Source organism: Ranitomeya imitator, chromosome 7 (genome assembly GCF_032444005.1).
Source record: "Ranitomeya imitator isolate aRanImi1 chromosome 7, aRanImi1.pri, whole genome shotgun sequence".
Taxonomy (NCBI): Eukaryota; Metazoa; Chordata; class Amphibia; order Anura; family Dendrobatidae; genus Ranitomeya; species Ranitomeya imitator.
This window is the reverse complement of record NC_091288.1, coordinates 204,644,220-204,658,371: the sequence shown is the minus strand read 5'-3', so window position 1 is coordinate 204,658,371 and position 14,152 is coordinate 204,644,220. Positions and strand designations below refer to the sequence as shown.

The 14,152-nt window shown below is 45.3% G+C and overlaps 1 protein-coding gene across 2 annotated transcripts in view; it reads right to left on the bottom strand.

Annotated features, from left to right (window-relative positions):
* Positions 1–8,485: 8,485 nt before the first annotated feature.
* Positions 8,486–14,152, bottom strand: part of CAPN15 (calpain 15) — a 38,033-nt gene continuing 32,366 nt past the window's right edge. For both annotated transcript variants that reach the window (XM_069734492.1, XM_069734491.1), the window contains exon 12: positions 8,486–12,725. In XM_069734492.1, the coding sequence (XP_069590593.1) occupies positions 12,548–12,725 (178 nt within the window). In that variant the 3' untranslated portion in view covers positions 8,486–12,547. The remainder of the gene's footprint in view (positions 12,726–14,152) is intronic.

The window sequence follows — 14,152 nt, the reverse complement described above, 5'->3', positions numbered from 1 at the left end:
GCAAGAGATATAGATGACTCAGTGCAGGGCTGGAAGAGAGGCTAGAAAGTTGGCCAGATAGGGCAGGACAACAAGGCCTCTAGGGTGCAAGAGGAACATGACAGCCGCCTTAACCCCTGCAAACACTCTGGGTGCGGTAGCAAGGCCTAAGGACAAGGTCGTGATTTGGAAATGCTGTTTGCGAAAGGGAAAGCGAAGGAATTTTTGAAGAGGGGAAAAACACAGGAATGTGAAGGTAAGCATCCCGAATGTCTGTGGATGCCACAAACTCCACCCTTTTTCGGTTGAAATAATGGCTGAGCGGAGGAACTCCATCTGAAGAAGGGGGACCTTGTCAAGTTTGGTAGAATTTTTTAGGTTCAGGGTCGGTCTTACTTTTCAATCTCCAGTTTGGAACCAAGATCCCTTAGATCTAGACTGTCCTGGACAACTGATCCACTGCTGGTTGAGTCTATAGGAAATCAAAATAGTTAAGGTCTCTGACCAAGAGGCCATTGCTCTAGCAACACATGCGGCGGCTAAGGGAGGGTAGAGCGCTGAACTGGAGGCCGCAAGACGGAACGAACTAGATATGCTGACAGTCCGTTGTATTTTTAATTGATGACCCATCGGGTAGGGATACTGGTAGGTATACCACAGGAGATTCTACCCGGTTAATATGCCAAGTGGCAGAATTCACGGCTGCATGCAGAAGGTTAGGAAAAAACATCTCTTACTAATCGCCACTCTCTTTTGACGGTGCGGAGATAAAATGATGAACCCTCGATCCACCATCCTCTTAACAGGGAAGTGGAGAGGGATCGTCCGCCTTCTTGCATCATCTGCTAAATAGTGGAGATGCAGAGGGTGTGTTTGGATGCCAAAAAGGGAGACTCTGTGCATCCACAGAGTTAAGGCCCCTGGGTGGACAGGGCTGGTTGTCCGGCGTTAGGCCTGGCTGTAGAAGATACATGGAGGCGACACTCCATGTGCTCGTCTATCGGTGTGGGGAGATCGGTGCCCTTTAAAAGGACCCATCGCCCTTAAGAATCAGACCAAGCATGGCATCTCACGTCTTAGGTGGGTATACGTGGAGTAGACACCCTGTGTGTTTGCATATTGGCTGAAAAAAAGGATACCGCGCTTGCAGAGGTTTCTGTCCAGTGGATCGCTTATCCGGACGCTCCCTGTCCGGGTGAATGGCAAATGCTCTGTGAGGGAGTTTAGTTTCCTCATGAGGGACACTGCGTGATCTAGAGTAGAACCGAAGTCCTCGTCAATCTACAGAGATTGGTTGATATAAATAGGCGAATCCATCCTTTTCTGAAGTTCTGGTGAGTCCAGAACCAAGGTAATATCCGATCCATATTCAGAGACTTGTTCTCAGCAAATCATTGATGAGGTATCAGGAAATGAAACTTCCGTTTTCTAGGCGCGTGTACGTTTCTAGACGCCTGTACGTTTCTAGAAAACTTGCAGCTCCTGCTAGCCGACGGCTCGCATGAAGGAAAGGGACATCTATATTGGTCCTGTGAGCACTCTGAGCCACAAAGGGTTCATGGAGGGATTCAATCTCTTGTCAGAGAATCCATCTGTTGTGGCAGTGACTAAGCCCACTCAGGGAACTAGGTACTCTGGGATACGCGGCGGTGGGCTTCTGAGCTCATTTAGGGTAACTGGCTTCGGACTGGTCATGCGCCCTTAAGACCAGGAAATATTGGTCATGCGCCTTTAAGACCAGGAAATATTGGTCATGCGCCTTTAAGACCAGGAAATATTGGTCATGCGCCCCTAAGGAAATACTGGTCATGCGCCTTTAAGACCAGGGAATACGGGTCATGTGCCTTTAAGACTAGGGAATACTGGTCCTGTACCTTTATGCAGTACTTCCTTACTCGGTTGCTGAGTCGTTGTGCCCCTTTAATGAAAAACCATCGCCCGTGTGTGTGTGTGCCGGCAGGGTGGACCAAAATGGCCACCGGAGTTGCAGAGGTGGTAAAGTCTGGCAGAGAGCGAGGCGCGACAATTTGGGGGGCGGAGCCACAGACTTGATGTGGGCGGAGCCTCGTGACTTCCATGAATAGGCCCAAGCCGGGGCCTAAATAAGCCTGAGGCTGACTGGATCCACTCACCATCGGTGCACGTCTCAGCATGGAGCCGACGCGATGACTGGGTTTCAGCGCCGAGGAAGCACATGCACTCTATGGTTCTGCTGCAGGGATACAGGGATAAACCTCAATCCATCATCCCTTTGTTAGGGAGGTGGAGAGGAACCGTCCACCTCCTTGTGCCATCCGCTTTCACAGTGGTGGGACAGTGGGGGCTGCTCGGACGCCATAGAGAGGGGCCTCTGTACATCCACGGAGTTCAGCCCCCGGGTGGACAGGGCCAGTTGTCCGGCATTAGGCCTGGCTCCAGGAGAGGATACATGGAGGCGACACTCCATGTGGTCGCCTGTTGCTGGTGTGGGGAGATCGGGACCGTGAAGGAACAGTCGCCCCTGAAGTGAGCTCAGGCATGGCTTCCCACGTTGCAGGAGAGGGTACGGGGAGGTATACTCGCCGTGCTCACCTGTTGATGATTTGGGGGAGATCGGAACCTTGAAAGGAACCGTCGCCCCCTTCACTCCGTTAATTAAAAATTTACAGAAAAGTAAAAAAAAGTTAAATAAAAACATTGGGTCTGAACCAGACCCAAGTGCCTCCTAGAGACACTAAGCAAGAACTGGTTAGCCGAGAGCCGGCAGGAGGGTGTATACTGCAGGGGAGGAGCCGAGAGCCGGCAGGAGGGTGTATACTGCAGGGGAGGAGCCGAGAGCCAGCAGGAGGGTGTATACTGCAGGGGAGGAGCCGAGAGCCGGCAGGAGGGTGTATACTGCAGGGGAGGAGCCGAGAGCCGGAAGGAGGGTGTATACTGCAGGGGAGGAGCCGAGAGCCAGCAGGAGGGTGTATACTGCAGGGGAGGAGCCGAGAGCCAGCAGGAGGGTGTATACTGCAGGGGAGGAGCCGAGAGCCAGCAGGAGGGTGTATACTGCAGGGGAGGAGCCGAGAGCCGGCAGGAGGGTGTATACTGCAGGGGAGGAGCTGAGAGACGGCAGGAGGGTGTATACTGCAGGGGAAGAGCTGAGAGCCAGCAGGAAGGTGTATACTGCAGGGGAGGAGCTGAGAGACGGCAGGAGGGTGTATACTGCAGGGGAGGGTGTATACTGCAGGGGAGGAGCTGAGAGCCAGCAGGAGGTGTATACTGCAGGGGAGGAGCTGAGAGACGGCAGGAGGGTGTATACTGCAGGGGAGGAGCGGAGAGCCAGCAGGAGGGTGTATACTGCAGGGGAGGAGCCGAGAGCAAGCAGGAGGGTGTATACTGCAGGGGAGGAGCCGAGAGCCGGCAGGAGGGTGTATACTGCAGGGGAGGAGCCGAGAGCCGGCAGGAGGGTGTATACTGCAGGGGAGGAGCCGAGAGCCGGCAGGAGGGTGTATACTGCAGGGGAGGAGCTGAGAGCCAGCAGGAGGTGTATACTGCAGCGGAGGAGCTGAGAGACGGCAGGAGGGTGTATACTGCAGGGGAGGAGCTGAGAGCCAGCAGGAGGGTGTATACTGCAGGGGAGGAGCTGAGAGCCGGCAGGAGGGTGTATACTGCAGGGGAGGAGCTGAGAGCCGGCAGGAGGGTGTATACTGCAGGGGAGGAGCTGAGAGCCGGCAGGAGGGTGTATACTGCAGGGGAGGAGCTGAGAGCCAGCAGGAGGGTGTATACTGCAGGGGAGGAGCCGAGAGCCAGCAGGAGGGTGTATACTGCAGGGGAGGAGCCGAGAGACGGCAGGAGGGTGTATACTGCAGGGGAGGAGCTGAGAGCCAGCAGGAGGGTGTATACTGCAGGGGAGGAGCCGAGAGCCGGCAGGAGGGAGTATACTGCAGGGGAGGAGCCGAGAGCCAGCAGGAAGGTGTATACTGCAGGGGAGGAGCTGAGAGACGGCAGGAGGTGTATACTGCAGGGGAGGAGCCGAGAGCCGGCAGGAGGGTGTATACTGCAGGGGAGGAGCTAAGTTTTTTTTGTATCACTTAGTGTCAGCCTCCTATTGGCAGCAGCATACACCCACGGTCTGTGTCCCCCAATGAGGCGTAGGAGAAAAACAACCGTTGGGGGTCATTTTTTGTTCTTAAATGCATGTATTTTGGGCTACAATAATCCTTTGCAAGTAGATTTCATTAAAAAATGTTGCAGTGTTTGCTTTCAAAAGCCTCTGTGTTGCAATTTCTATTGCAGGCTGCAGAATGAGTTAACTGAGAAACCATCAGCGAGCTCCTTCTAACTTCTGTCTTTTACCTATGGAAATCCAGCTCTTTTGATGTGGTCTGTGGGGCATAAATCAGCTGAAAAGAGCTCATTAAAAGAAAAATAAAACAGTTGCAAGTTCTTGCAAACAAACTTTGATGAAGTCAATGTGATGAAAGGAATGCCCCTTTAACCCCTTCGCGCCATGCGCCGTACTAGTACTGCGCTGCCGGCACTGCATTAGTGCCAGCAGCAGTACTAGTACGGCGCATCGATCACCGCGGTCTCGCGCTGAGCGCCGCGGTGATCGGGTGCGGGTGTCAGCTGTATATGACAGCTGACACCCCGCAGCAATGCCCACGATCGGCGCTATCGCCGATCGCGGGCATTGATGCCGCTGTCAGTAGTGACAGCGGCATAGAGGGGGATCGCGCAGGGACGGGGGCTCCCTGCGCTCTCCCACCGGAGCAACGCAATGAGATCGCGTTGCTCCGGTTACCCGGGAGGAGTCCCCGGATCCAAGATGGCCGCCGGACTCCTTCCGGGTCATGAAGTGACCTGGCTAGCCGGCGCCTGCTGAGAGCAGGCGCTGGAAGCCAGCTAAGCTGCCTGTCAGATCGTTGATCTGACAGTGTGCTATGCACAGTGTCAGATCAACGATCTGATCTAATACAGAGATGTCCCACCCTGGGACAATGTTAGAAAGTAAAAAAAAAAAAAAAAATAGAATGTGTAAAAAAAAATAAAAAAAAATCCCCAAATAAAAAAAAAAAAACATTTCCCAATAAATCCATTTATTTATGTAAAAAAAAAAAAAACAATAAATGTACACATATTTGGTATCGCCGCGTCCGTAACGACCCGCTCTATAAAACTATCCCACTAGTTAACCCCTTCAGTGAACACCGCAAAAAAAAAAAAAAAAAAACAACGCTTTATTATCATACAGGCGAACAAAAAGTGGAATAACACGCGATCAAAACGACGGATATAAATAACCATGGTACCGCTGAAAACGTCATCTTGTCCCGCAAAAAAAAAGCCGCCATACAGCATCATCAGCAGAAAAATAAAAAAGTTATAAGCTCTCAGAATAATGCGATGCAAAAAACAATTATTTTTTTATATAAAATAGTTTTTATTGTGTAAAAGCGCCAAAACATAAAAAAAATTACATAAATGAGGTATCGCTGTAATCGTACTGACCCGAAGAATAAAACTGCTTTATCCATTTTACCACACGTGGAACGGTATAAATGCCCCCCCTAAAAGAAATTCAGGAATTGCTGGTTTTTGTTCATTCCGCCTCCCAAAAATCGGAATAAAAAGCGATCAAAAAATGTCATCTGCCTGAAAATGTTACCAATAAAAACGTCAACTCATCCCGCAAAAAAACAAGATCTCACATGACTCTGTGGGCCAAAATATGGATAAATTATAGCTCTCAAAATGTGGTGATGCAAAAACTATTTTTTGCAATAAAAAGCGTCTTTTAGTGTGTGACGGCTGCCAATCATAAAAATCCGCCAAAAAAACGCTATAAAAGTAAATCAAACCCCCCTTCATCACCCCCTTAGTTAGGGAAAAATAATAAAATGTAAAAAAATGTATTTATTTCCATTTTCCCATTAGTGCTAGGGTTAGTGCTAGGGTTAGGGCTAGGGTTAGGGCTAGGGTTAGGGTTAGGGCTAGGGCTAGGGCTAGGGTTGGGGTTAGGGTTTCAGTTATAATTGGGGGTTTCCACTGTTTAGGCACATCAGGGGCTCTCCAAACGCGACATGGCGTCCGATCTCAATTCCAGCCAATTCTGCTTTGAAACAGTAAAACAGGGCTCCTTCCCTTCCGAGTTCTCCTGTGTGCCCAAACAGTGGATCCCCCCGACATATGGGGTATCAGCGTTCTCAGGACAAGTTGGACAACAACTTTTGGGGTCCAATTTGTCCTGTTACCCTTGGGAAAATAAAAACATAGGGGATAAAATATCATTTTCGTGGAAAAAAAAAATATTTTTTATTTTCACGGCTCTGCGTTATAAACTGTAGTGAAACACTTGTTGGTTCGAAGCTCTCACAACACATCTAGATAAGTTCCTTTGGGGGTCTAGTTTCCAATATGGGGTCACTTGTGGGGGGTTTCTACTGTTTAGGTACATCAGGGGCTCTGCAAATGCAACATGACGCCTGCAGACCAATCCATCTAAGTCTGCATTTCAAATGGCGCTCCTTCCCTTTCGAGCTCTGCCGTGCACCCAAACAGTGGTTCCCCCCAACATATGGGGTATCAGCGTTCTCAGGACAAGTTGGACAACAACTTTTGGGGTCCAATTTGTCTTGTTACCCTTGGGAAAATAAAAACATAGGGGATAAAATATCATTTTCGTGGAAAAAAAAATATTTTTTATTTTCACGGCTCTGCGTTATAAACTGTAGTGAAGCACTTGTTGGTTCAAAGCTCTCACAACACATCTAGATAAGTTCCTTGGGGGGTCTAGTTTCCAATATGGGGTTACTTGTGGTGGGTTTCTACTGTTTAGGTACATCAGGGGCTCTGCAAATGCAACATGACACCTGCAGTCCATTCCATCTAAGTCTGCATTTCAAACGGTGCTCCTTCCCTTCCGAGCTCTGCCATGCACTCAAACGGTGGTTCCCCCCCACATGTGGGGTATCATCGTACTCAGGACAAATTGGACAATAACATTTGTGGTCCAATTTCTCCTGTTACCCTTGGGAAAAAAAAAATTGCGGGCTAAAACATCATTTTGTGGAAAGAAAAAATGATTTTTTAATTTTCACAATGCTACATTCTAAACTTTAGTGAAACAATTGGGGGTTAAAAGTGCTCACCACACATCTAGATAAGTTCATTAGGGGGTCTTCTTTCCAAAATGGGGTCACTTGTGGGGGGTTTCCACTGTTAAGGCACGTCAGGGGCTCTCCAAATGCGACATGGCGTCCGATCTCAATTCCAGCCAATTTTGCATTGAAAAGTCAAATGGCACTCCTTCCCTTCCGAGCTCTGCCATGCGCTCAAACAGTGGTTTATCCCCATATATGAAGTATCGACGTACTCAGGACAAATTGCACAACAACTTTTGGGGTACAATTTATCCTTTTACCCTTGGGAAAATAAAAAATTTGGGGCAAAAAGATCATTTTTTGTGAAAATTAATAAAAAAATTTTTTTTACGGCTCTACATTATAAACTTCTGTGAAGCACTTGGAGGTTCAAAGTGCTCACCACACATCTAGATTAGTTCCTTAGGGGGTCTACTTTCCAAAATGGTGTCACCTGTGGGGGTTTCCACTGTTTAGGCACATCAGGGGCTCTCCAATCGTGACATGGGCTCCGATCTCAATTCCAGCAAATCTTGCATTGAAAAGTCAAATAGCGCTCCTTCCCTTCCGAGCTCTGCCATGTGCCCAAACAGTGGTTTACCCCCACATATGGGGTATCGGCGTACTCAGGACAAATTGTACAACGACTTTTGTGGTCCAATTTCTCCTGTTACCCTTGGTAAAATGAAACAAATTGGACCTGAAGTAAAAATTTTGTGAAAAAAAAGTTAAATGTTCAATTTTTTTAAACATTCAAAAAATTCCTGTGAAGCACCTGAAGGGTTAATAAACTTTTTGAATGTGGTTTTGAGTACCTTGAGGGGTGCAGTTTTTAGAATGGTGTCACTTTTGGGCATTTTCTGTCATATAGACCCCTCAAAGTCACTTCAAGTGTGAGGTGGTCCGTAAAAAAATGGTTTTGCAAATTTTGTTGCAAAAATGAGAAATCGCTGGTCAACTTTTAACCCTTATAACGTCCTAACAAAAAAAAATTATGTTTCCAAAATTGTGCTGATGTAAAGCAGACATGTGGGAAATGTTGTTTATTAACTATATTATGTGATATAACTCTCTAATTTAAGGGCATAAAAACTAAGAGTTTGAAAATTGCTAAATTTTCATAATTTCCGACAAATTTTTGTTTTTTTCACAAATAAATGCAAGTCATATCGAAGAAGTTTTACCACTATCATGAAGTACAATATGTCACGAGAAAACAATGTCAGAATCACCAGGATCCGTTGAAGCGTTTCAGAGTTATAACCTCATAAAGTGACAGTGGTCAGAATTGTAAAAATTGGCCCTGTCACTTAGGTGAAAACAGGCTTTGGGGTGAAGGGGTTAAGGGTCTACATTTTTTTTTTTAAGTAATTTTATAGACACAACACACGAGACACATCTTTAAAAAACAAAATCTTTATTTGGTCCGAAAGAACCTGAGATGGGAGCGTAGGCCACCCAAAATGTAGCTATCTATACAATCTGAGTATATAAGTTGATAAAATAGCATTCTGATTTATTACAGCTGAACAATATATACAAGTTTCAAATATTTCCCAGTTGTGGCAGACGGAGAGAGACCAGGGACCCTATCTGGGGGGAGAAGAAAGGCCTAGTAGGAAAGTAGTGATGAGACCTGGACTAATGGATTCCCCAACCCTTGCATTGTGCCACAGCACCACACTGGGCCATTTGTACCATGATGGTATCTGTTTGGTTGCAAGGGTGAACCTATCAGATTGCAGCTTCTGTTCTCTAAACTGCACTGGAAAGATAAAAGCCAGTCTCTGATTGGCTGCTGTGGGCGCAACCGCCATTTTTTATTCCCCCTTCTACATCGTGCTAACATTAGACCCTTTTACATTAAAGGTTGAGTAAAAAAAAACTAAATGGCTGAAAATGTGGCCATACGTGTCAAATTGAAAACATTTTTTAGCCACTTTAATGTAGAGTCAAAAACCCCTTTAAGAAAAGCTTAAAAAAAAAAACCCCATAGAAGCAGCTAGATGCTGGTTCATTACAATGTCAAGCAGGGGACGTTTTGGCATCACGTTTACTGCAATTTGAAGTGTAAAAATTACTATTTGTTGACGTATGAAATAAAAAAAAAATTCTATTAAAAAAAAGTTACACGGCCCTAAATTATTTAACAGCTTTGGTAGAAACAACAAACATTTTTTAGTCAGGGTGAATTATACAGATAATAAAAGAAATGGCTTCTCAGGGCTCTCAGGAAACACTAGGCCTCATTTACCTCAGAGAAATTACTCACACCAACCAATCAGAGTGCAGCTCTCATTTTCAACACCGCACTGGAGAAATGAACTATGAATTCTGATTGGTTGCTATGGACAGCAAGAGATTTCATACACGATAATTTGTCATCTACACACAACAGGCAGCCATTTTGTGGACAGTAGTTCATGACTGAAAAAAAAAAGCCAAAACTCTACTCAATCACGGCCCTGTGCACAAAATGGTTGCCTTTGACAAGTTTAGTAAACAAATTCAATATAAATTTATAAATACCTTCCAATGAATTAATTAACATGGGTGCATATCTATTATACACTGAAGCGTATGAAGGGGTGTGTTGGTACGTTGACATGACCCTCTTAAAAATAAAAAAAAAAGAAAATATGAACAAAAAGCATACGGCCAATTATTTATTTTTTTTTTTTGTAAAGATAGGCAGCATATGTGACGATGGTGGAAAAATAATGTTGCTTGTCTTTTAAGGTGCAGGCGCAGTAGGTGTATTATGGCCGAGAAGTGCTATAAGGGAGAGTGATCATAGCGAAAGGGACTGGGGCAAGTAACAGTTTTGGAGTCTTCATCATCTGTCTAGCTGCCAAAAAATTAATTCATCTATTTCAGATGTATATCCCAATGAGTGGTAGCCATAATATTCACCATTACAGCCCCCACTAGTTCACCTATATGGCCATAGTTTCAATATTACACCCGAACGGCCATGGTAGCGCAGGTCAATGGGCACCACAAAAAACGCAGCCTTAGTTGACAACTATGGGAGCGGACCTAGCAGATGTGTTGCTTGCACCAAGATTACCTAAAAGAGACTTTTAGGCGGCGTTCACACATTGTGTTTTGCGGTATGTACTGGGACCGTCAGACACTGGACTGTCCATATCAATGGGGCTGTCACGTTCGGGTCAGGAGACGTGCAGTCGATCTGTTAATCACGGTCCATGCTCGGACCGCAATACACGGATGTGCAAATACAACATTAAAAATGGATGACAACACGTCTCGTTTCTCATTGGTGATATTTTTACTAAATTTAAGGGCCAAAGCTTTTCAAGGGCGCACAATTTCGAGAGTCATTTAATGCATGAAAAATACCCTCCCGGATAAATGCTGAGAAAGGGTTGAGGTGGTGGTCCAGACATTTTGCATAGTCCTTAATGGCTAATGATAAAAAAAGTGAGAAGATGGAATTCATACGATTTGTAAAATAAAAAATAAACGGTGGTCCCTCACCAATCGCAGAATCACAGCAATGATTGCACCGATCTAGTGCCCACAGTTGGCAGTCATCATGTCACATTATATACAGCACGTTAGGTACAATTCTCTCCAGCATAAACAATATACAGGAACACAACATGCTATATAAAAAAAAAAAAAACAACCCAGTGTAGTCAAATAAGGTGGACCGAGGGGAAAATCCTAGATGGGATGGGAATGAGTTACCAGCCCTTCTTTCCCTGAGACGTAAAAGTGTGAAGCAGCGGACCCCCCCATCCCTGTAACGTATAGAAATAGTGGGTTTGTAGGTCTCGTCGGCTTGCAATTTATTAGCCGCGCACCACCATGTCATTACTGCCTGCAATTTTTGGTTAAAATGTGCATATGTAACATTAAAAAAGGGTATTCCCATCTTTTAAAGTGTGCTTTCGCTAGGGGATGCCAAAACGCCAATTTTGCAACCATACACTTGTAAGGGGGTCCTCAGTTACTATAAAAGGTATTCTTAACGGACACAGGTTTGTAAAATACTTCATGTCTCCTGACCGTAACATCCGGCGGGGACGTCCCATGACTGTGGCCGCCATTCATTTGAAGCCTTCACATATTCGACAAAACAAGAAAAGAGATTGTTCTTTTGGTTCAGCTGACGAGTGACCGCTAATTTTTTCCAGTGCCCATGACGCCCCATGCCGAATACTGATGTAAGCAGGCCGGCGGTGGACACAGAGGAGCGGCGGCAGTCTGAAGAGCTGTATACTTTTCTTATACTACCTTGAGTTTTTTAACCTTTATAGTAGTGAAGAATCCCCTTAAGTTCCTCTGTGCTTGGAAAAACCAACAAACAGAGGCCTCTTCACTTTTGGAGGTCATACCCCTAAAAATCACTGTTTTGGCAAATCCTAGTTGTATGGCATCCGCTCGTGCCGGTGGAGAACATCTTTGATGAATATTTATATTTTTCTCTGTTGACAGGCACATTTTTTTGGTGAAAAGCAACAAGCAATTTTGCATCTGGACGAAGACGGTCATTGGTAGATAGCCAATATAATGATCTGATAGGGGGGATAGTAGTCTTCGTAGGTGGGGGAGGGGCTTGTAGGGGATTTTTCCGCAGTGCAGCCTATGGAGTTACAATGGTGGGATGATACATGGTGGGAAAAGTAACATTCATATACAGAAATTGCATTTAAAAGACTATCATCTCCAACTCGGGAGATCTGTTTTTATACTTACCCTGTTTTGCAAATGTGCAGGATTTCTTTATCTCTCTGGTAAAATGGCTGCATTTTCCTTAGCGGACTATAAAAAAAATATGAGATTTGCGATTTATTGCATGATGGGTGGGTGACATCTCCCTTATTCCGATGCGTGATCGTTAAGCTCTGCGTGATCATTAAGACTCGCGGGTAAGGCGGCAGGATGCAAATAAAAGGAATGTGGCAGGTTGGTACACCGCGCGTTTCGGGTACGCAATGGATGCGGCGGTCTTGTTACACCATTTCTCCTCCGCTGGATTAGTTAAAGCTTGCGTCCATGCATATAGCAGGGTGTCATAGGGTCACTAGCAGCCATAGCATCCTGTCTTAGAGATCCAAAAAGGATTAAAATGAACATTTAAAAAAAAAATAAAAAAAAATATATATATAGGACAAAAGTAAGAAACAGAACCAACCCTCCCCCCAAAAAACAGTGGCCTCTATATTGTGCGCTGTAAGACAACAAAGGGCACATCCCTCTGATTTTGGGGTGCAGGACGATTCCAGTTTCATGTTTACAGTGTGGTACATTAAAAAGAAAAAAAAAAAAAAAATATAGGGGGCCGGATAGGATAGGGTCCCTGTTTACACAGGATAAAAGTCCTGAGTGGATTTCAAGTGTTGCTTTCCGGGAATTGTTTATTAGTCTGTAAAGTGCTCCCACTGAACTTAGGCAATCAAGCCCCCAGCACCAGGGGATCTCTCCTGGATTTGTCAGAGAGGTCGGGGACCATGCAAGCCGGACACCTCTGGAGACAATGGAGGGCTGTGCGTGCCTTTGCTGGACATCCAGTCGTTCAGAGAAGCTTGGTTAGCTTTTCGGTGTGCCAGTCGATGAGTAATAGAAAAGCCAGCGTTCCCCTCCAGCTGAGACAAAATGACCAGCACTTGCCTGTGATGGAAAAGTGGGGGCAGATAAATACATCAATAGCATAACCATATGGTGCGCACAACTGAGATTGACCACAATAAAAAAAAAGGATACCTTTTTATGTAGAGATCCGATGTGGCAGTCATGAGAAAACTAGCAGGGGAGCCATGTAAAATCAGGCTGGAAGTGCACTGGGGGCGTGTCAATGCATTATGGTCTGTTTCCTTCAAGTGCACTAAGATGTCCCCAATGCACTTTCAACCTGATTTGCATATGGATTCCACATCAGATTTCTTAAAAAATAAAAATGCTGGTATACACAGCAGTCTAATGTGTATGGGGGCCTCCGGACTATCCCCAGACATCATCTGTGGGAAGGATCCAGTTAGTTTGACTTTCAAGGGCCGATCCTTTTGTTCTCCCTGGAGATGAGCCGCTGCTGGAGGAGTGTGAAAGCAGGACAGGTCTTTAACCCTCTCACGACCGTGCGTTTTTAAATTTTGTTTGCTCCCCTTCCTCCCAGATCCGTAACTTTTCCATCAATATGGCCATGTGAGGGCTTGTTTTTTGCAGGACGAATTGTACTTCTGAATGACAACATTGATTTTACCATATAGTGTACTGTAAAGTTGGAAAAAATTTCCAAGCGCGGAGAAGTTGCAAAAAAAAAAAGTGCAATTCCACAATTTTTTTTTTTTTCACCATGTTCACTAACTGCTAAAACTGACCTGCCATTAGGATTCTCCAGGTCATTACGAGTTCGTAAATACCAAACAGGATCCTTTTTTTTTTTTTAAATTTACCATAAGTGGTGAAAAAAAATATCCAAAGTCAGTAAGGAAAAAAAAAATGGCATCTCCATTTTTGGGACCTGGGGCTAGGCGAGGGCTTATTTTTTGCCCGCCGAGCTGACCTTTTTATTTATACCATTTTGGGGTAAATACAATGTTTTTATCTCCAGTTATTGCAGAGTTGCGGCGACAAAAAAACCCTCAATTCTGCCATTTCCATTTTTTTCTTGTTTTCTTCACTGATTGGAATAATTTATTTTATTATATTATAACTCGTTCAGAAATGTCCGATCTGATAAATATGTGTATTTGTTTTATTATTCTGAATGGAACATACAGGGGGTGATTTGATCTTTTATATTTTTTAAAATATTTTTAATTTTTTTTACTTGCTTTAATAGTCCCTTTAGGAGACTTGAAGCTGCGATCATCAGATCGCTTGTGCTGCACAATGGCGATTAAATCAGCTATCATGTGCTGGGAAAGATGCGGGCTCAGCGCCAGAGCCCGCATCAAAGGGTGGGACACGACCTATGACGTACATATACGTCACATAGGGGTTAATAGAGAAAACAGGAGCACTCGGCTCGAGCCGAATACTGCTGTGTATGGCGAGACGGTCGACAACTATCTAATGTGAATGGGAGCCTGAAAGGG